The sequence below is a fragment of the Sceloporus occidentalis genome, unplaced genomic scaffold (assembly GCF_023333645.1).
Source record: "Sceloporus occidentalis isolate IW3139 unplaced genomic scaffold, rSceOcc1.0.p SCAF_2, whole genome shotgun sequence".
Classification (NCBI taxonomy): domain Eukaryota; kingdom Metazoa; phylum Chordata; class Lepidosauria; order Squamata; family Phrynosomatidae; genus Sceloporus; species Sceloporus occidentalis.
The window spans coordinates 41,247,399-41,271,533 of NW_028316982.1; the positions used below are offsets into that span (position 1 = coordinate 41,247,399).

Genomic DNA, 24,135 nt, shown 5'->3' on the forward strand with positions numbered 1-24,135 from the left:
AGTTGTTAGGGAACACTTGAAACTCCCAGGATATTTTGTCATTGACCTCAGATTAGGAATCCTGGAAGAACTTTCATAGACCAGTTAGACCTACACACACACACACCTATGTGTTGGACTGCACAATCCTCTTTATTGGCTCATCTTGTCTTGGTTTTATTGACTTAATTTTGTTGGACAGGCAAAGCTGGGGGGAAAACAACATCCACCTTGTTCTGCTGGATCTTGTTCTCCTGCATCTCTGTCATCTTATGAACAGTTCCTGTTGTCCTGTTTTAGTATACCTTGAAAGGCATTTAGAGATCACAAGCATCTTGCAATTACAACATTACAAGGTGTCACATTTTAAAAACAAGTCTAGCAGGGCAAATATACAACACACACTAAAATATGGGTGGAGTCTGGCTTTTGCTTTTCAGGCTTAGCATGTCATCCTTTCGCCCAAGATCCACTTACCAAAACTAAATCCAAAAGACTGGCAGGAGCAAGAGAAGGAGCAATGCATTTGTACCACAGTCCTATTCCCATATATTTTTAACAAGTCCCAATAAGCAAATGTCAGATTTCAGCCTTGGAATTAAGAAAAGACACAAGCTCATTAGCAGCAAAGGTGAGTTCAGGGTTTTTTAAAATATAAAAATCCAGGTTTTTTTTTCTTCCATTAAACTCTGGATATACACAGTTATAGTACTTAGATACCATTTCAACTGACATAGATTCATACTTTGAAATTTTGGAATATGTAGTTTGGACGGTGAATGAATATTAGTGTCTATTATGAAGTTAACAAATTATTTATTGGAATATCCAAATCATATGGCTACTTAGAGATTAAAATAAAGCAGAAGGTAATTTGTAAAAATTTGTACCTTACCATGGAGTTCTCCCTAAATACTCTAAAGGCACCAGATCCTGACTGATTTTGGAAGCTAAGCAGGGCTATCCATGGTCAGTACTTGGATGGATACCACCAATGAATACCAGGTGCTGTAGGCTATGGTCCGGAACAGATGGGCCTTTGAGGCAACCTCGTCATGTGCGAGGGTTGCCTGGTGGGCGGAGCGCCCACACGCCAGGCAAATCTTGTATGTGATGGGGCGCTGCAGCTGCGGCGTGCCCACCAGACCGGGAGTGTAATGTTGATGTCGCAGCTGCACCGCTTCAAGATGAGGCGGCACACCTGCAATGTCATCGTGATGTCTCGCACTTTGCAGCGTCACAGTGACATCACAAAAAGGAGCCTCTTCCGGGCGCTCTTTTTTTGTTCTGCAGCACCGCTGCACAATTTGGTTTGTACCCTGCCTATATTTCTGAGAAAGGAACTTGCAAAATCACCTCTGAGTATTTCTTGCATAAGAAAACTCTATGAAAGTCATGGGATTGCCTTAAGTCAACAGGCAACTTGAAGGCACACATACACATACACACTTTACCATGGAGATAAATGAAGTCCAAATGACTTTAAATAGCTAATGGGCAGTGCAATGGTGTTTTAATGATGTGCTGGCTGTAGGAAGAAAGGATTAGGCATAACTCTTTTGATAAAAGAAACCCTCTTCTGGCAGAACCTTAAGAGATGAGCTCATATAGCAATCTAGTAGCTGCATTGTTCTGTTGGCTTGGACTGGCTGATCAAATAGTAAAATGAAAATAGGGAGCGAGGACTTGGGGTGAGGAAAAAGCAAGGTTACATGTGATCTAAACCTTTACCTCAGGGACATAGCCACAGTGCTGGTGCAAAGTTAGGTTGGGGTGAAAGTCACCCTGATACATTTTAACTCTCCCTGGGATGAGAGGAATTTAGATTCTCACACCTTCAGTTCACCTAGGGGCCATTCAGACTACTTTTACCCCGTATCAGGGACCAAATTATGCATGTGAAGTTCATATTCACCCTGAATCTCCCACAAGCGAATCCAAGGCTTCCACAACCATTTCGGGGCAAATGCCCCTTAGCGCGGGTCATTTGGAATCAGGGTAAAAGCTGTATCTTTTGGGGAAAAAATGGGTTTGGCGAATATAAACTTGCCCCCAATCATGATTGGGGCAAGTTCAGAGGAGGGATTTAGGTCAGAGGGAGGGCAAGGGTGGCAAGAGTGATGGAGGAGGAGGAGGATGAAGGAGCCGGGGGGAAGAAGGTGGCCATGGAGGGCAATTGGGGTAATGGAGCAGGAGGAGGAGAAGGAAGGAGCCAAAGTGTGCCAAGAGAATCGGTGACAGGGGAGGAGCAGGAGGAAGAGGAAGAGGATGAAGGAGCTGGGGGGGGGGAGAAAGGGGCCATGGAGGGCAATCTGGGTAGCGGAGCAGGAGGAGGAGGAGAAAGGAGCAGGACGAAGGGTCAAGTTCAGGAGAAAGAATTAGGTCAGAGGGAGGGCACAGAACGGAACAAGCTTCCCTCTTGCACCAGGCAGCTTTCTCTCTCTCTTTTTATTTTTTTTAAAATTATTTTTGACAGACTATGCACATATTTTTTGCTACAGGTAGATAGCTATATAGATAGAATGTGGCTGCCTGCCTGTTCACTTTCCCTTTCATTTCCTTGCTTCCAGCAGCAGGGCACTTTGCAGGAGGCCTTTTTTCTTTGCGAATGCTACAATGCGAATGTTACAAATGTTTCTCTTTCCAATTTGGCAAATTGATACAGAATGCTTTTGCTACTGTCTGTAAGGAATTCGGGGGTAGCTGAGGGAAAGCAAAGAATGTGTGGCATCCTTTTCTGGCATTCCGAGGTTGTTGTTGTTATTATTATTATTATTATTATTATTATTATTATTATTACATGTGTATGAGGCACTCTGGGGTGGCAAGGAGGGAGGAGGCAGGATGCAGAGATGGCATTAGCTTGCATTTTGGGGTTGAAAATGGGGCCAAGGGAAGATCCATAACCTGCAGTGATCCAAATACCCACAACACACACACACACACAGGAGGTTTTTAAATTTGACAAAATATGCACATACTGGTGCCTGGTTTTTTTTTAAAAAAAAAAAAAAAGGAGGGGGGAAACACACTTCCGATTGCCCAATGGGTGCAGGAAACGTCACCTATGACGAAAGCGGAACTGAATGTGATTGACAGCAAAGGCACCTTCATTTTAAACTGATTTCTCTGAGGGCATTCATGGTTAAAATAGCCTGATTGAGGTAGTGGGCATTTGCTTCCAGAGGAATTCGGGGGTGGGGGGGACCGAATCTTCCCAGTTCCTTCCAGCACAAAAAGGTCAGTATGAATGGGGCCCTAGTGTCCAATGCCTAATATCAAGAATATAAAAGACCATCACATAAACAAGACAACAACCAGTAAGTATAATATTTATCACAATTACCACAATCATAAAAACCAGAAAAAAGGGAATTATATAGAGTTAACAAAAAAAAGTCATACACACAATATGAAAAATAAAATGACATAGCCAGAGATAGTGATACCTATAAGGGAAGAAAATATCAAAATCTGTCTATATATATATATATATATATATATATATATATATATAGTGTGTGTGTGTGTATGTGTGTGTGTATCCATCTCCCCTTGCAGACTTCCACATACCTTCAAATCTTTGGAGGGCTAAAGCTCATTTTCAGTAGTTATGAAGGACTTCCAGGTAAGGGACAGAAAGGACACTATGGCTACTAGCACTCTGTAGGATTTAGGCCAGCGAGCCACGTCAGCTTGTGTACTTTTGAAATAAATTTTACTATGGTAAAAAGACATCACATAAAAAACAATGTATAGCCAAGGACAAAACCTACCACCGCCATCACTCTTCTCCTACTCCAATCAAACCAAAATCAGTACCACCCTATCAGACCTTTTTTGGATGGCATCATCTCATTGCAGTATCTGACAACTGGATCCTGATGTCTCTGAAGAAGTTCATTTAAGTTCATTTCCCCTTTTCTCACAATGTTTTGGAAAAAAGCCATTTCATAAATTAACAAAGCAGTCCATCTCTTTTACATTTCCAGATTGCCATCATTGATTGCTAATTTTCCTGTTTCTAGTATTTGGTCATCTGTATAATGCCTGTAGTTTGCTATCACAACTATTTACTAGCAACCTGAAAATATGGCACAGCACCAAGCAACTGCTGTTTCAGACAACTTTCATGTAGTTACCATTATATGTAGGTCAGTTCTCCCCATTGTTCTTTACTCGTTAAAAAAAAAAACATCCAGTGGCTCTTGCAGCAGGATTTTCCTAACCTTTTGCCTTTTCTGCAGGTCTCTCTGGCTCCCTAAGTCTACTTTAGAGTGTTACTCAATCCTCAGCCAAAATTTCTATTTGCTTGCCCTTCAATACCCATGCTGGTTGAGGAGTTCTGAGAAATTCAGTACAAAACTCTTCTAATCTCTGATTTTGAGTTGATTCGCCCTTCCCGGTTATTATATCGGAAAGCCAAATGATGGTTTGATTTGCAGAGTGTTCTGTTGACAATGGTCTATCTAGTGTTTCACCAGCATAGAAGGGTTTCCCCTGAATATCATAAAACACAGACGCTGGTGAATTTTCAGGTCCTGCTGGAGCATTTTAAAAATGTTTTCTTCTCTGTCACACTACTAAATATGGCAAATGTTTCTTGTTTAAAGCTCATTGTTACTGCTGTGTGTCTTCAAGTCATTTTCAGCTTAAAGTGAACCTATCACAGTGTTTTTCTTCCCAAGATTTGATCAGAGAGGGTTTGCTATTGCCTTTTTCTGAGGCTGAGAAGGTATGCTTTCCCCAAGGTCACCAGTGGATTTCCACAGCCAAGAGGGGAAATGAACCCTGGTCCTCCACAGTTCTAGTCCAGTACTGAAACCACTATAAAATACTACCTCTTAAAAACTCATACCAAGATTTTTGTAGAATAAGTAGTGCATTTCTCAGTTTCTCACGTTCACTATTAGGATGATGAGACATGCTAATTTAGTGACATAGTAACTGAAGCTAACACTTGACAATGTTAACATGATGAGTCATTGTTGATCATTGCTTCTTATCTCTTGACACCAGATAATGAAAGCTTATATACACACACACACACACACCATTTCATTGTTACCAATCCCTTAAAAGAATGTGCAAGCCCACTTCTGTAGATTGTAGAATCTAAATACTTTAATATGGTTCAATTAACCTTTAACAACATAGAATCATAAAACTGTAGAACTGGAAAGGCCATCCAAGGTCATTCAGCGGATGTAGGAATTCACACCTAAAGCATTCCAAACATATGGCCATCCAACTTCTGTCCAGATCTTCCAACCAAGAAGAGTCCACCATCTTCCAAGGTAGTTCATTTCACTGTTGAATGGTTTGTACCATCGGTATAAATTCTTTCTAATATCTAGTCAGAATCTCCTCTCTTATCATTTGAATCCACTAATTCAACTCTTGCTCTCTGGCACAGCAGAAAATAAATTGGCACCATTTCCCATGTAATAACCCTTCAGTCTTCTCTTTGCTAGGCTAAGCATACCCAGCAACATGCTCAGCTACCTCAACCATTTGTCATGGGACATGCTTTTCAGACTTTTCTTTAATGTCTGATCACTTTCTTTTTGACACATTTCAGCTTGACAGTGTGGAGCTCAGAACTGGAAACAGTGTCCCAGGGAACACCTAACCAAAGCAAAATGCATGATAGCATCAGCCACTGTTATTCAAGCAAGAGTAAGGAACAGGTAGTTTATAGACCAAATGAGCCTGCAAGCCTCCATTTGTGCTCTGTCAGCTACATTGGCTTCCAGTTTGTTACCAAACCTAATTTAAAGTTCTGTTTTTAGCCCTTTAAACATTCAAAGGCTTGAGAATGGATTCCTTGTATGACCACTTTCTCCCTAAACCTTAAAAGACATAACCATGTTAGCCTAGAAAATCAGTATGCAAAGGGATCCTGCGGCACCTTTGAGACTAACTGAAAGAAAGAAAGTGGTAGCATGAGCTTTCGTAGACTTGAGCCTACTTCCTCAGATGCATGAGGTACAGACTTTGTAACAGAAATTTCAGGAAACTTAAATTTCTAGGATTTGCAGAACAATAGAATTGGCAAGAGGACCTAGTAATTGAAAATCCATAAGTTTATTTCCAATTGTCGACAAAGGAAAACAATGAACTCAGTGGAATTCAAGTTCCAAAAGCTGAGACCCCGAACAAGACAAAATGGCTCTTTTTATATTATTCAAGACAAAGAAGCTTCTTCAATACACCTGATTGGCTAATTACAATTTAAACATACAGAATTCTTACAATCAGAACAGAAATACATGCATACATTAAAACTGCATCATCACTCCTTACCCCCTCCTGTAGGAATTCAGTGGCTTTCCTCCTAACCTTGCTTCTGAATGTCAACTATGTGTCCTTATCTCAGTAGTTTATGTTATGTCTTTTTACTGGTGCCAGCTTCCATCCAGGTCAAGATGCACTCCTTATTCCTTTGCTCTAGTTTCTCCTAAACTCCAAGCCTTTATTTCAAAAACCATCTCTCTGGCTGACAAAGGTGACTCCATCTTTCTATAGCTTTTTTATTTCAACAAGGAATATTTCCACCACACTTAAACCTTCAGAATTCCTCAGAGGCTGTACTGTGAGTGCTCCTGCAAAATGAAGTAGAAATGGATAACTACAAGGTAGACCATTTGGTGGTAGCATCCCAGTTCTACAATATCCTTCTCAGAGAGGTTTCCTTGGTGCCCTCCCTGTGGCCTTTCCAGCACCGCGAGGAATTGTTTTTGTTGATATTGCCCTTTTAGTTCATTCATGCCATCTAGTTCAGGGGTAGGCAACCCTTTTGAGCCGGGGACTGGGTTGCTGTCCCTCAGACAACTGGGGGGCCGAAGCCAAAAAATAAATAATTAATTTTTTTTTTTAAAAAAAAATACATAAATAAATAAACCGGGACAAATGTAGGACAAAATTTTCAAATAGAGGACACTTTTAAAATAAAAAATGGAGGACACGCGAAAAAAATGCTGATTTTTAAAAAAATGTTAAGATAAATGCATGTTTCTGAGGCTTCTATAGACAATTGCCCCACCATGCCCCTCGCGCGAGACACCAAAGGCCCAACGGCAATCGGCGGCAGGACCAGGCTGGGGCCGGTCCCAAGGCCTTGCCGGGCCGCATCCGGCCCGTGGGCCGCAGGTTGCCTACCCCTGATCTAGTTCTTTCAGTTTCAACAACTGTGCATAATTTTCCATTGCTGTGAGTTTTGTCTTGTCATATTTTATATTGCTTTTTATGGTTTACTTCCCAATTTGTTTTCAAATTACCTAAATTGTTTTCATGTTTCTGTACCACAAACTGCCAACAGAACTTTGTTATAGGAGAGCATGCAAATGCTATCAATTAATAAGCAAACAAATGAACGTGTACTCTGAATTGTTACAGCCCCAACAGAAATTTACCAATTGACCCGATCATGACTGGGGTGAAGTTCTGGAACTGGCGGCAGCTGCCCGAAAAATGGTGCTGGTGAGTGAGGGGGGACAGAGGGGAGGGTCGTTTCTGCTCAACTGCCCACTCCCTCCAACCTGACCCTCCCCCTGCAATTGACCTGATCATGACCGGGGCGAAGTTCATATTTGCTGGGACCCGGTTTTCCTCAAAAGATACAGCTTTTACTTCACTTTCAAAAGACCCGTGCTAAGGAGCATTTGCCCTGGAATGGGTGTGCAAGCCTCGGATTCACTTGTGGGAGATTCGGGGCAAATATGAACTTCACGTGCATAATTCGGATCCTGATCCGGGGTAAAAGGTAGTCTGAATGGCCCCCAGGTCTGTGATAAACAGATTTTTGCAATAAGAGACTGGTATTCTTGCTATGAATTTAGAAAAGTTACTTTAATCCAGTGGCAGCTGGTGGCTTCCCTGTCAGAAGAGCATTTATGCCACTTCCAGCTTTAGTTCAAGCTTCATAAAGAAATCCAGAGAAGACTCACTGTCTTGCTGACACAAAAGCTACAGCCACCTCTGTACAACTAGAAGGATTCCGTGTTCCCAATAGTATATTTTCCAAGCTCTGTTTTTGTTGGTGTCTAAAGATGCTCTGCTGCTCAGTCACAATTCATACAGTACCTGAGGCTTCCAAAGCTGCAACTTGCCTTTCACTCAGCTATTCTGAAAACATATTTAATGTTCCCCAAACAGTTATAGTTCTGATAGTGTCATAATAAAAAATAATGTCTATTATTTTTCATTAATATTTACATTTACATAACTGAGAAGCAGAGTATTTGATAATAGCCTTCAAGTATCAGCAGGCTCATATGAAGACAGGAGACCACATACTCCCCTAGTAATATTTAGTAAAAGAACCCACACAAATAATGAACAATAGTATCCAAAATTTACAAAAGAACAATACATTTATTGGACCATTCAAAATACACAAAATGCATGTTGCAATCTTTCAACGCTCCATTGGCTTTTTCTGTTAAGGAAAATGCAACATGAGACATACAGTGAAAGAAATAAAACATGTATGTGAAAGTCACAGTGACTAAGCAAGAGCAATTAAGAAGCCACACAGGTGAAAAAGCTAATGTAATTTAGAAGTCTTGAATGTCAAGGACAGAAATATAGAATGTACAATTGGAAACACCTGAGATTCATTAAGTGTACAAGGTGAGATGATGAAATTCTTAAGTATGGGTAGAACTATGTGAACCAATCAAAATGGATGTACACGCCCACTGGGTGGAAACTGACTAGTGGGTGGTGATTAACAATGGCTATAATAATTGCTATGTTTGCCATTGTATTTTGTGGGTAGTTGAGTAGTTTGGAGTATTGGAGATTGTAGAGATTGTGATAGTATTTGGATATAGTAGAATAAAGTAGATCTTTTATATAAGACTACTGAGTTGTCTGGTGTCTTGGGTGAAGATACAAGAGTCAGCAGAATCCTGGAGAAGTTTGGAGACATCTGAGGAAGAAGAGTGAGAAGGCTTGGAGAGTTTGTCAGGGTCTTCAGCCTATTCTCTGAAACTCTGCTGCTTGGAAGAAAAGCATTAACCACTGACCAAAGCTGGTCAGCTCTGCTGCATAACAAGGTGGTGAGTTAGAGCCAGAGGTGAAGAGCTACAACTCCCATCATCCCTGACATTTTCATCAGGCAAAGGTGTTAAAAAGCATAAAGGAGAAATAAAAATATGACAACATTAGAGTCAATATGTTTTTCTCAGTTAAAATGGTATAGAGGGATACATATTCATGTAAGCAGGTCACTCCCCTTCCTGGCCATGTGGGTTCTTGGAGACAGAGTCATAAAGTCCAGGAAATAAAATGTAAACTCCATTAGCAACACAAAAAGATACTTCCTTTGAGTTCAGGATGCCTCTTTGGGATCCAGGCTGTCCTTTGAGAGAATACCAAATAATGTCACTGAGCTGGGCATTTCTCCTCTGCTCCTTTCATTGGTAGGTAGTTGCAGAAGCTAGAAACCTGCTGAGCACAATATTACATCACACATCCCCCCCCCCCCCCAGCTACTGCTATGGAGACAAGATTGGTAAGATGTGGGTAGGGTTGCCATAAGTCAGGACCTCCAAACCGGGACAAATGTAGGATAAATTTTTCAAATGTAGGACACATTTTTAAAAAATGGAGGACACACAAAAAAATTGATGATTTTTTAAAAAAAATGTTAATATAAATGCCTGTTTCTTAGGCATGATCAAAATGGAGGACATTTGGGCATTATTTCTAGACACATGGCAGAAATGGACTTCCCTTTCTGGCCAAACACCCCCAACCTCCATTCCAAAACACACACAACAGCACATTTGGGCATTTCACATGGCTTTACTTAACATGGCAATCTCTTGCATCAGAGGCTTATTCCATAACCAAACCCCTTGGGTTTAACACTTAGCATGGTTTAACATGGCTATGCATATTGAACATGTCAAGGTGGTTTCACCGTTCTTGCACCAAGTGTACTTCTCAGAAGTGTGTGTCAAGGGACTTTGGTTTTTTCTTCACTGCGCATGAGTTTGTAAAAATCACAGCAATTTACATTGGCCTTGCCTCAGAACCAAAAACACACAGAAAAAGCACTTTGGAAAGTCACACTCTCTCGGCTTCAGAAACAGTGCTTGCATGCCTCTCAAGCTGATTCATATCATCATCATCATCATCATCATCATCATCATCATCATCATCATCGCACTATCATTGTCAAAACAAGGGGGACTTGTTAGCATTAAAAGCACCCCCCCAAAAAAAAAAACCACCTTGAGGCCTCTGGCCACTCACTCATCACCTCCTTCCCCTCCTCCTCCTCCTCCCCCACCACCTCCTCCTTCTCCTTCTCCCCCTCCTCCATTCGCCTGGGGGCTGGGGCGGACGGGGCGGAGGAGGCGGGTGGTGCGGTCGCGCACAAGGCGGGGAGGGTGGTGCGCGGCTACGTGCAGGAGGCGAACCGACTCCACCTTTGCTTCCTCCACGCGGCCGCACGGCCTGGGGAAGAGGGGGCGGAGGAGGAGGAGGTGAGTGGCGCGGCTGTGCAAGGAGGCGAAGGCAGACGGAGCCAGCGCCTCCTGCGCGTAGGGAGGAGGAGGAGGAGAGGGGGCGGAGGAGGCGGGGGAAGGTGGTGCGGCCGCGCAGGGAGGTGAAGGCGGATGGAGCCAGCGCCTCCTGCGCGCGGGGAGCAGGAGGAGAGGGAGCGGAGGAGGCGGGGGAAGGTGGCACGGCCGCATGGGGAGGCGAAGGCAGACGGAGGCAGCGCCTCTTGCGCGCGGGCATGCCATCCTCCCCGCCTCCCTGTGCGCCCGCGCCACCTTCCCCCGCCTCCTCTCCTCCTCCTGCCCACGCGCAGGAGGCGCTGGCTCCATCCGCCTTCGCCTCCTCCACGCAGGCAGGCACGGGGCGAGGGGGTGGAGGGTGGTGCGTGCGCGTGGGGAGGCGCCACCTCCAGCTTTGCCTCCTCCGCCCCAGGCAGGCTTCGCTGCCCCCCTCTTCCTCCCCGCCTCCCTGAGGAGGAGGAGGAGGGCAGCGAGGCCCTGCAGGCCGCAGCAACCCAGCTGCAACTGGGGGGGGGGGTTCCCGGTTTTTGGCGGCACCAGTGACGGGAGGGGCCCAGGGCCCCCAAAATCGGGAAATTCCTGGTTGCAGCCGGGTTATGGCAACCCTAGATGTGGGTCACTCAGAGGTACTCATGATTCTCATCTCATCACTGACATCTTGCTAAGGCCTTACTGGGATCTTTGCTGATGTATGCCCCATTGTGTTTTTCTGTTTTGTTGTTTTCTCTCTCTATATATATATATACACACACACATTCTCTTTAGGAACATTTGTAAACGGTTATCTATGGCTGTATCTGCAGAAATAATCCAGTTTGACACCACTTTAACTGCCATGTGTCATGCTGTGGAATTATGGGAATTGTAGTTTGTTGTGGCACAATAGCTCTCTAGCAGAGAAGGCTAAATATCTCATAAAACTACAATTCCCAGAATTCCATAGCACTGAGCATGCAAGTAAAAGTGGTGTCAGACTGGATTATTTGTGCAACGTGGATGCAGCCAACGAATAGTAGGATACGGAGTGGGCTGGATGTGCTGTTCCATCTCTGTAGTTCTTGATTGTAAAACTAGGGTTTGGATAGTAGAGCAGTTAATGGAATTACTGGGATTGTTGGAGATCCTGGAAATGTCAGCTATTTCTTAAGGAGATCTCTGTCACTGGACTTTTCTGAATGGAAAGTTATTTGAGACTGAAGGCTAAATTTCCCTTCCTCTCCCCAGCTGAGGCAATAACTGCAGAAATATTCAGAAGGGGAAGCAGTGAAACTAGATATTACCATCTTTGCCTGTTAGGCTTTAAGAACAACCCACAAATGAGAGCGGATCATATAGGAGAGATCACTTCTTGCAGGCTGTAAGAAATCTGCTTATTTCTTCAACTTGGCATTTTTAACACAGTTTTTACAGTTTGCTGCAGTTGTTAATGCCTCACTGCATTGGAAAGTCTGGTTTATACTTTATACATTATACATTGTCGATAATAATAATAATAGAGAATATCTGCTTGTCTGTGGCTGTCATAACTCATTAGGACATTGGGATAGTTGCCTCAAAATTTAACAGGATATTTTTGCTTATTGTCCAAGCTGCAATGACCAGCTTCAGGGTGAAATTATAAATGGGAAGCTTGCTAGAAACAAAAAAGGAGAACATTGCCCATCAGATACTCAGGGCAGATGACTTAAAATTTAAGAGTAGTTGCAGTTGCCATCCCCCATTTCTGTTCAAAAAGTCAAAATTTGAAATTGGGGACTTCCTTGAAACAAAAAACAAAAACAAAACAAGGATCTGCTATAACTGCTATGCCCTTCCTCCAGTCCATCTGCCTTGGTCCAGGCCTCAGAGGTGGAGAAGAACTGCTGGACCTGATCCCATTCCCCATCACCACTCCCTTCTCCTTTTGTGTCGTGTCTTTTTAGATTGTAAGCCTGAGGGCAGGGAACTGTCTAATTAAAAGATTGTATGTACAGCGCTGTGTAAATTTACAGCGCTTTATAAATAAAGGTTAATAATAATAATAATAATAATAATAATAATAACAACAACAACTCATCCCGGTGTGAGGTGGGGGAAGAGGAAGGGAGAAACAGACAGTCTTGTTTTGGAGCTCAGACTATGGCCATAGGATCAGAGTGTTTTGGAGCCCTGAGTGATACAAGAGAATATGTTGGGATGTTACAGCTGATGTGAATATTTGTAAATAAATGCAAATAAGATGAAACATCATTAAGCACCCAAGTGACCTCCTCCCAAAGGAAATGTAATCTAGGTAGCACCACACCCCTGGAATTGTCAACACTAAGAGAATTAGGGTGCACGTAACACTATGTTAATTTTGCCCTGGATAGAAGTCAATGTTTCAGTGGGAGATCTTTCCTAACCTATTTTGCAGATAACAGGGAACCCTCATGTTCCAATAGACACAGGATTTCTTGGTTAGTTTTGTTGCTAATTTCTCTGGGTAGGATGATGAAAGGGGGAAGTATCACATCAGTCTGTGAGGCTCAGCTCTGATCTCTACCTCAGTAATATTACTGGTGATGTCAAATGTACCGGGTCAAGTGGATTTTTTTGGTGGCCCCCCTGCAAACTGCAAAGAGTGCAGTCGGAGAAAATGAAAACACCTATGAAATAACCCTGGTTCCACAATGGGTTATTTCATTGTGTGAATGTGGCCACAGTGTGACCCATTAAGACAAGTGGAGTTTCACACAGAAGGTAAAACTCTGCTTAGACTTTAGACACAGGCTTAATTCGCAAATGATCTTTCTGGTATGCACAAAAAGTGAGGGTAAGCCTGTTGGTGATCCTTTTTGCAGCATCAACATGGGAAGTAGGAAGAGGCTACAGAGGGCTGATGGATTGAACATTTATTGGTCCCTCACTAATCATTTTCCTTTGCCTAATAAAAACCTCTGGCAAATTGAAATGAAAACTGACACATTATTTTGAAATAATATTGCCATAATAAGTACTTTATAATAATATTGTCACTATCAAGCAATCTTCATCATCCACTGGTAAAATATATGTAGATCACAAAAGTAATCATGGTGATTACCCACACAGTCCATGCACACTGGATCTTGAAACATAATAGTACTATGCAATTTGTTAACCAATCCACTAATTAATTTTCAGGATGAAGATGGTGAGTTTCCCCTCTCTTGACTATAAATGCTTTGATACTATTGATATTCTTAAACAAATTATGTATCTGATCCAGTCCAAACTCTGTAACCTGACATGGAGTGCAGAAGATGAGGGATCTTGTTGCACTCATATGCTGCTTATAGGCTTCCTTTAGGCAGGGTTCTTGGTCACTAAGGTCCAAAACACACTGCAGAAATAATCCAGTTTGATACCACTTTAACTGCCCTGGCTCAATGCTAGGGAATTCTGGGAAGTGAAGTTTTGTGAGTCATTTAGCCTTCTGTATCAGAGAGCTCTCAATTCCCAGGATTCCTTAGCACTGAGCCAGGGCAGTTAAAGCGGTCTCAAACTGGATTATTTCTGCAGTGTATTTTGGACCTATGTAAACAGAATGTTAAATCAGATAGGCTTTTGATTGGATATACCATGGTTCTTCTGGTAGTCTTTTGGCTACAAATTCTGAAGTGCCTATCGTGGAATAACCTCTGACTTCAGAATAACACTGCTCTGAAGTGAGAAATGTGACAACTGCTGCCTGTTAAAATGATCTTACTACTACAGTTAAGTAATATGCAGTACAAGCCCAAAACAGTTGCTCTACTTGAATGTGGGCTGCAAACTTCCTGTGTAACATTAAGGTAAACCTTTGACAAAAACCTAGAACTAATGAATAGTCAGTCACACCCACCATCAGCATGTAAAATTTACCATTCACAAAACATCCTTATTATAATTATGGCTCCATTTGTGTGACCTATACTTAGCCTTTCACAGTGAAGGAACTGCCTCAAGTAGTATCATTTCTCAACAGTGTGTTTTGGCAGATGGAAAACATCTTTTTAAAAAGCAAAGCTTGCAAACTGACTGTTACAGAAAGGATCGGCACATGATCTCAAAATATCCATGAGTGTTTGATTCAGTGTTCCAGAAATGGTGCCTAAGAAAGTTTTTGTTGTTTATTATATGTATATAAAAAAATGCATCACCAAACTTACTGGTTGTCCTTCTCACTATGTTCTCCTTCTATTCATAGCCAAGTTTAAGGGCAACTATGCCATCAATGACATACTACCAGTGTTCTCCTGCTTTATAGGCATGTTTAGATGACTAAGCACTGCTGTATTTCTTTATCTATATTCATGGGGCAGCATTCTTATTGATATATGTCCAAGTGAACTTAGGCCAATAAAGGTATCATTGTTTGGTGGATTTATATTAGTTGTTAGCAATGCTGGATCAGAAAACAAAACTAAGTTATTTTACTGATTTCATTTACTGACAAACATTAATGGTTTGAAAAACATGGGTTAAGATCTATGAAACTAGTCTGAGTTCTAGTGGGATGAGCAACACAATGCTATCTACATCTACTTGCTTTAATCATTCATTATCTTTGGTAAATCATTTTGAATAATTTTTTTTTTACAGAAAACCATAATAGAAGTGTCTTATAACAAAGTGGACAATCTATTTTAGGTCTCTGTATGGGGGTGAATAATACTCTGTACACAATAAAATCAACATTTCCAGAAAGCCTGCTTGAACAAAGTAGTGATACAGCATGACTGCAATGTAATGGCTAAAACATGGGACTTGGATTTAAAAGCTTGGGTTCTGATCCATCATGGAACATGCTTGTTTTGTAGGCTTGCTGTAAGGATAAATCATACATATGATTAGTAATAACCCATACATAAAAACTTCAGAGTCATTCTAGAATTTTACCTTGGCATGTTCCCCCCCGTTTTCATACATGCATATGCATGTGTGTGTGTGTGTATTCCACTGAAAATAAGGTGCACTACAACTTCCTTTAAGGTAGCAAGCAAGCATGACCCCACAAAAAACCCTGGCAAAATGAGGCAGTTCCTCTCAAACCTCCCCCTTCCCACTCAACCCACTTTGTGGGATTTCTAAAATGACTCTAGAGGCTTCCTGTGTCTCAAACAGGATGGAAGTTTGCATGGAATAGTTTGCATGGAAGAAGGCCTTTCTCCAGGTGTTGCTTGTCATGCAACCAGGTAAGAAGTAAGGCCTGCTAAAATTCCTTCTCCTGCATGAAGGTATAGGAGCAGCTGTCCTCCTTCTTCAGGACATGTCCTACATTTCAGCCTTCTGTCCAGGAGGAATCCCCCAATGTCCCCCATTTTGAGCATGACGAAGCATGTATTTACATTTAGCAGTATATGAGTCCCTTGGAGTGTAGTGGAGTCTCCCTCCTTGGAGGACTTCAAACAAAGGCTGGATGACCATCTGTTGGGGATGCTTTGATTTGGATTTCCTGCATAGCAGGGGGTTGGACTGGATGGCCCTGGCCTTGTGGTCTCTTCCAACTCTGTTATTCTATGATTCTATGAGTGTTTTTAGCTTTGTAATATCCTTCATTTTTTTTCTCGAAAGTCTTCCTTTTTTTGGAGCCTTGTCCCCCTTTGCAGTTAGGACAACTAGTCACCCTGTACATGAGCCACTGTGAGTTTCCAGTCTGTTGGCCCCAACTGCACCTCAGTCTTCCATCAGAAGTCATCCTGCCAACAACTGGCATTCAGAGGGGCTGAGGTTTAAACACATTTTTCTGTGTGTGAGAGTGACATACACACTGAGCCAGCATGATGTAGTTTTTGAGCTCTGGACTACGACTCTGGAGACCAGGGTTTCATTCCCGGCTTGGCCATGTAAACTCACTGGGTGACCATGGACAAGTCACACACTCTCAGCCTATATACAGTATATATCGTATATATACATATACACACACACACACATGTATATATCATGTATAACACACAAATTTATATTATATATATATATTGTATATATGTATACATTATATATGTGTGCGTGTGTATATACAGTGGACCCTTGTTATATCCTGGGGTTTGGTTCCAAGATCCCCTGTGTATAACAAAATCCGTGGATGCTCAAGTCTCATTAAATATAATGACAGAGCAAAATGGTGTCCCTTATAAAAAATGGAAAATCAAGCTTTCATATTTGAAATTTATACTTTTTGTCTGAACATTTTCAAACCGTGGATGCTTGAATCCGTGTATAAAAAATCTGTGTATAAGAGGGGCTGACTGTACACACACACATATGTATAACGCATTTATTTTGTGTGTGAATATATATGTGTGTGTGTGTTGTACATTATAATATATATATCAAGTCTTCCCTGACTGAGTCCCCTCATTAACTTACTGGGCCTCCGTTAATACGGACCCCCTTGTATAATATCCTAGGACTCCCATTGTCATGTGATCATCGGATATGATCTATCATGATTATTAATTGGGAATTTTATAGGTGTGTGGGAGGGAGGGAGGGACAATGGGCTTGTGTGGTGTTTTGTTGTATCTTAGTATTGTGTTTCATTCTTATGGGAGCCACCTTGATCCAACCAGAGAGGAGGGATATAAATAAAATGTATTATTATTATAGTATTATTATATGTGTGTTGTACATGGTATATATATATATATGTGTGTGTGTGTGTGTATATATACACGCACATTTATATTATGTATTATATATATATATATTTTTACATTTATATATACATTTACAGTATGAGTTCATTATTATATTATTAAATGTGTGTATATATATTTGTATACATTAAAAATTTACAGTATATAACTGTATTATACTTATATGTGTGTGACATTATACATTTACAGTATGTGAGTGCATTATTTTATTATTGTGTGTGTGTGTGTGTGTGTGTATTTGTGTACATTATACATTTACAGTATGTGAGTGTATTATTATAGGATTATTTTTATGTCTGGTGACTTTGGCGGAGTCACACTCTCTCAGCCTCAGAGGATGCCAACGGCTTTTTGTTTGAAAAACCCTCTGAAGAAACCTTGCCAAGGAAACCCCATGTTGCCAGGGTCCGCCATTAGTGGCCTGAAGGCACTCACTCTCAACCACAAGGAGTGATGTATTTTTATCATGTTTTATTATAACCCGCTTCGAGCCGCAGGGAGAGGCGGGCTAAAAATAATAAATTATTATTATTATTATTATTATTATTATGAAAGAGGCCACTCTGAACCCAAAAGCGGGGGAACCGCTTTAACTGCCCCTGGCCCCAGTGGAATGCTGGGAAATGTAGTTTTGTGTGAAACAAACATCGGTCCAAACCAAAACACACTGCAGAACTCAACTAATCCGTGCGTGACGTCACTCCAGACAAGGAGCAAAGAACCCCTCCCACCCTTTTAACCACGTGACGCCGAGCGCTGCGCGCGCAGCCAATCCCGAGCTGCGTCCTTCCTCCTCCTCCCAGAAGAAAGGGGGAAAGAAAGAAGGCCCTCCTCCCTTTCCTCAGCGAGGCGGCTGCGTCTCTGCTCTCGCGAGAGTTGTACCGAGTTCTCGCGGGAGTGGCCGGAACCCTCCTCCTTCCTCCTGCTCCCCGCCGGCTGCGCGCCTCCTCCTCTTCCTCCTCCGTCTGTGTCTCTCTTTCTCTGTGTGTCTCTGAGGCGGCGGAGGGGGGCGCTGCTCGGCCCTGCGCACTGAGCGATGTTTGGCCGCCATCGCGGCGGCGGCGGCGGCGGCGGAGGAGGAGGAGGAGAAGGAAGAAGAGCAGCAGCCAGAGAAGGGGGCCGAAGACGGGGCTGAGGAGCCCAACTTCGCCACCGCTGACTGGGCCTGAAGGTCGCGAGGGAGCGGGGCGCTGATCCCTTCCCCGGCCCTTCTCCTCCCTTCTCCCTTCTGCCCTCAATAAAAAGGGGGGGGGGCGCTCCCTTTGACGACGACGACGCCCCCAAGATGTCGAACCTGAGCAAAGGGACCGGCAGCCGGAAGGACACCAAGATGCGGATCCGAGCCTTCCCGGTGAGACTAGAGGGAGGAGTTGGGAGAGTTAGGAGAGGCCGGGCCTGAGGCCTAAGGCAGCCAGGAAGCCTCGGCCTGTCAGAGGCCTCTTTCGGGGGAGGTGTCAGGAGCCCCCAAGGCTGCATCCACACTGGGGAAATAACCCAGTTTGGAACCGCTTTAACTTGTCTGCCTGAAGGCTATGGCATTCTGGGACTTGGCGTTTGTTGTGGGCCCAGAGCGGAGCTTTGCTCCAGGCCCCACAACAAACTCCAACTCCCAGAATGCCATAGCCTTCAGGCAGAAAGCAGTTACAGCGCTGCCAAACCGGATTTTAAACAGACGCATGAATTTGACACGCTGAATGCCATATCCCTCCCTGGCCTCTATAGGCTTTCGTTCGAAGGGACAAATCGGGTTTTACTTGAGGGTTTTTTGGGGCCTGAGCAAACTTTTTATTGTGCCTGATTTAGGAAACTAGTGGCAAGTAATGGTTGCCTTTGCCCAGGAACTGGCTATACCTGTTTACCCAAATCAGCTCTCATGCCAGCATTGGATCAGCCCACACTCCCATCTTTGAAATTGAGCTTCCCTTTAAAACTTCCAGACGTAAAGTTCTTGACTTAGGAGCCCAATTGAAACCAATGAGGCTTGTTTCCAAGTAAGTATAATTAAGCTTAAGTAATTCAGCTCAGCTTAAAACCAAACAAACCCTATTTATTATCTTTATTCTTTGCTTTAAAGCACTTTGTTGTTGCCTTTGGACTATCTTCCATGCCTTTCAATGTTAAGTGTCGACTGCTGAAACAATAGTGGGATGCTGCCCTTAAAATCATTAACGACACATTTCTTAACATCATTCCATTCCAGACTTTTATAGTAGTCTACACTTGGCTAGCCGAGTCAGACACTTCGTTGAAATGTGAGGATTGGACTGAATGGCTGGAACGAAGTTTGCTGTGAAGATAAGCATTTTTGATTCTGCTTTTTTGCAGATGAGCCTCTGAAATGTCACTGGGTAAAAAACATTTTCGCAGCTTCACACATAAAGCGTTATTGTTTTCTCCACGAAACTGATTCTTGTTAGCAATTGTAACAACGTTGTTCTCTTTTGTATTACTTAGAAATAACTGAATTAGAAGTTTTCACAGGCTTGCTTAGTGAGAAAGATAGATACGCAACGTAAAGTGGAAATTAATACAACATGCTAAGTTATGACTTTGTTCTTTTTGTTGTTGTATCCTTACTCGCCTAAGGACTTGGGGTCTTACTTCTGCATGCATTCATAACGTACTTTAGAAAATCATTTCATGAAGTATGTCATGAATGCCTAACTGGAAGGCCACATCTGACCACTATATTCTTCCAAAGGAAAACCCCAGCATACAAGAACAACACAACCTTTCCTTGTACCTGATCCCTTTAACCTAAGTGGGAAAAGCTCTTTCCAGCACAGCTGTTCATAATATCAGGAGGAGGCAGATTGCTTCTAGGTGAGACCTGTTCACTAGGCTAAAGAAGTCAACAGTTGGGCTACTTCTTCCAGAAAGGAACTGCAGGTGTTTGGTAAAATGAACCATGAGCAGCACCAAGATTGGTGAGACTTACTCAGCAGCAAGACCAGCAGAAGAAAATCAAGAGGAATGTTGGCGCTGACAGAAAGATGTTCAAAATCAGGAGTGGAAGCATTTGGCATTCCTGGTGTTGTTGATCTGCAACTTTCAAAAGCTCAACTATGAATATGATAAACTACACTGAAGTACATTGATTTATATGTACAATATATTATTATTATTCTTCACTTCAGAAGAATATCTATTACACATATTCAACCTAGATCATGGTGATGAAGGTTTTAGTAGTGGCTTGTAAAATACTGTGCAATCCACAATAATGTTTGACAGCTTAATCTACTGGCTTCAGAAGTCCTTTCTAAAGTCAGACTTCTGTTGTGGCGTTACGTGAGTTTAGAACAGGACAAAAAAATGGAAAACACATATTCACAGTAGAAGAGTAAAAGGAAACAGATTCTCACATGCTGTGTGATGATGGCCCACAAACTTTATTACCTTAAAAAGCCCAACATGTTTTGGCCTTGCCACCAATTGGTCTTCTTCAGGGACTATTACCAGAAATTTCTGGAGTTGCAGTCTGCACTCTCAACAAAGTAGATACTCCTTGAGTATTAGAGAGTCTTGAGAGTGCAGGCTGCAACTCCAGAAATTTCTGGTAACAGCCCCTGAAGAAAGGCAATTGGTGACAAAGCTGAAATGCATTGGGCTTTTTAAGATAATAAAAGTTTGTGGACCATCACAGCACGTGAGACTTAGTTTCCTTTTACTCTTGTATTATGCTAATTTAAAAATCATTGCACAAGTTGTTGATCTTTCTCAGAGGCTTTTTAAGTGTTGATCCTAATGCAGCCAATTATTCTACATACACGCAGAGCCCTCTCTCATTCTTTTTCTTTAGTGGGTGGGGAGCAAATCAGTGGTTGCATAATGGATGAATTCAGGGCAGTGGCACTTGTTGCGAAATCAGTTGCACAGATGGGACCTAGTATACGGTAACTATATTGGGGTGTATTTGCGTTACGGTAGAAATGTCCTGTTCGACTTCATAATTACTAGGTCATAGCTTTGAGCAACTTGAACTAAGGGTCTCCTGAACCAGGTTCAATATGATAGTGAAATTTTAAAGAACCTAGAATGGATTTTCTTATCTAATTTAGTTTCTAGATATGTTTGAAAATGTTTGGGATGCTTATGTTTGATTGGATCACTATTGTAATGTTCAATTGTCCAGTTTGACTGTTCATCATTATCATGATTCACATCTACCAAACTAGGAGACTGATCCTATGTAGAGTTAAATTTCTATGTCCATTACTTTCAGTTGTTCTAGCAGGCCCCAGTCATGCACAGCATTGAGTTACAAAGTCATATTTGTCACATACAGGTGTGTGAGTAGAGTTAACCCAGTATATTAGCTGATTGACCAGCATATGCTGTTATTGCCTGTCAGTTATTAGAGGGAACCATTAACATGTGAGACAAATTTTCTGTTATCGTAGGCAGCCGACCAGATGAATGACTGCTGCCTTGCCCAAATAGCAAATCCAGGGATAGTTTTCAGATAGCTATGATGCTCTCAGAGATACGACTTTGCTCACACAAAGATTGACGTCTTGGGTAGTTCAGATGTCCACAGCTGACCCAGTCTCTGGTTTAACTCTTTCTCTTTGCTTGCCTTTTAATTTGGCCAGGTACAGACAGAAGAGGAGCTTATGCTACACAATGCTATACATTGTTGTTGTGGACTGTAATCTTTTCTCCATTTGCTCTTGCCAGTGATAGTTTTCTCTAAGGTAGCCTTTCCATATGGGAATAGTTTTCTCTAAGGTAGCCTTTCCATGTGGGAAGTGGCCAAGCCAGGAAACCGTGAGGGGAAAATACTCCAGCCATGTTGGACATTGTAATGTATGTACAGTTTTACAGTGAAATTTTGATTTGAGCAAAAGCGGAAACACCAGAGTGTCTATAATTATATCTCATTAAGAAACATGTTTGTTCCTTGGGCACTTGTTTACATCATGATGAATTTTCAGCTTCTTTTGAATAATAGTCCAGAACGTTGGAAAAAGCCAAGGTATAGTCTGGCTTTCCATTTAACTTGGAACATTCCTGGCGTTGTGATCACAGTAGAGTTAATGCTGTCCTGGAACATGAAATCTATTGTCTGTAGATTAAGAGCCTCAAATTTCTTCAAAAGTAAGAACCGATTCTTGTGTTTGAATCACTCTCACTTTTGGGAGGGAAACCCACCTTAAATATATGACATTTTGCGTGAGCAGGGTAAGAATGCCTTTTCTGGCTAATACAGAAGATGTTCATTGTCAGCAAATTGCAGTCACAAAAACTTACTGTGTTTTGTACTAGCTAGCTATTCCAGTTCTTGGCATTCTAAATATTATAAATGTTTTGCTTATGAATAGACATCACCCGGTGCAGCATTCTATCACTGTTTAGTCAGAGCTGTCTGTTTTATTTCAATATTTTATAAACAGTGATAACAGAGTCTCATATATTGGCGTAAACATATTTACACAGGGGTGCTTCTAATAGGTAACATTTTTTGTTGTCTTCAGCCTATTAATTCAGTACCAAATCCTCTTCAGCCTCTTTTGGGATTTTCCAGTTTGACTGACTTTGCATTCCCAATTTGGAAGAGGTAAAAACCAGTGTGTATTTGGGACAATGCCTAAATAAAAGTCTAACACAATTTTGTTGAGATTCCAACAAGACCAGTCGAATTCATATTTACTAAACATGTTTGCATAGAGTTACAGTCTTAGACAGAAATTAATCACCAAGTCTTATATATTGGTTGCTTGGTATGAATGGGAGTGAGCAGGACCTCAATACTTAGCAGAAAGGTAGCATGCTGTCTTTAGTTTAATTTTCTGTTCCAGTGTATTCATTTTGTTTCACTCCACAGTTTATGATTTCTGTTCTAATATAAAGTTGTCAAATAAAAAACCCAGACATAAGAGCTAGCCAAACTCTAGCTTCCTGATCATCATATTTCTGTTGGAGAGATAATGTATGAATGGCCATATACAGTGTGCCCGTGTCATACATGATTTTCAGCATATGCTGAAAGCTGCAAGGGGCGGCGCGTCCCATTGTGACTAATGGGGCGTGCGCATGCCGCCACATGCATGAGCCCCATTCAGTTACATCGGGCTTGAGCATGCGCGGTACTTGCTTTATGCAGGGGAGTCAGGAATGGATCCGTGCATAAAGCAAGGGAGGACTGTATATGTAAGTTATTTATTTCTTACCCAAATATATGCATTTGTTTGCATTTATCACATTCCTCATCTTCTGCTTTTCTGCTGTTTTTTTTTCTCTGCAATTTTTTTGTTTGTTTTATTTTATTTTTTATTTTTTTGGTGTGTGGTTGTTTGGGGCATATTTTGGTTAAAAAATGGCTGCAAAAATCGAGGAGGACTTCAAGGGCTGCATATAGCCCAGTAGTCCGCAAACTGTGCTCTTTAAGGGATTTTGGACTTCAGCTCCCCAAATCCCAGATTATTGGCCAACTTGGCTGAGGCTTCTGGGAGCTGAAGTCCAAAATCTCTTAAAGGGCACCGTTTGGGGACTGCTGATGTAGCCTGGGAACTGCATTTATTCAACTCTTTTTTAGATTGTAAGCTTTTTGTGGTGGCAAACTGTTTGACTTAATGAACTTCTTCAGAATGCCAGGTACCATGATGATAAGTGATAGAGATATAACAGAGTTTGATAGAGGTGACATTTAGTTCCTGGCAAAAGTCTCTTTTGTACTACCACACCCACACAAAAACAAGTATTGTTTTGTGTCAGTTTAGTGTTTCTCAAGATCCCAAACTATTTAACTAACAGCAAAAAAATAAAATAAAATAAATTCTGTGTCAAACTGTTATGTGGCACTCAAAATACATTTCCCAGTAGATAAGACCCCCACATCCTGTAGTTTGGGTTATGCTCCTCCCACTCACTCCAGATAGGCAGGAAGTAAAAAGAAAGACCTTCTGGTGACCCCATGTGGGTGGAGCTAATCCTAGAAGGCCAGTCTTGTCCTGCCTATCACTCCACTAGGATGT

The 24,135-nt window shown here is 42.0% G+C and overlaps 1 protein-coding gene across 1 annotated transcript in view; it reads left to right on the forward strand.

Annotated features, from left to right (window-relative positions):
• Positions 1-18,066: 18,066 nt before the first annotated feature.
• Positions 18,067-24,135, forward strand: part of LOC149318197 (cullin-3) — an 87,212-nt gene continuing 81,143 nt past the window's right edge. The window contains exon 1 of the mRNA XM_089509220.1: positions 18,067-18,509. Within this exon, the coding sequence (XP_089365346.1) occupies positions 18,444-18,509 (66 nt within the window). The 5' untranslated portion in view covers positions 18,067-18,443. The remainder of the gene's footprint in view (positions 18,510-24,135) is intronic.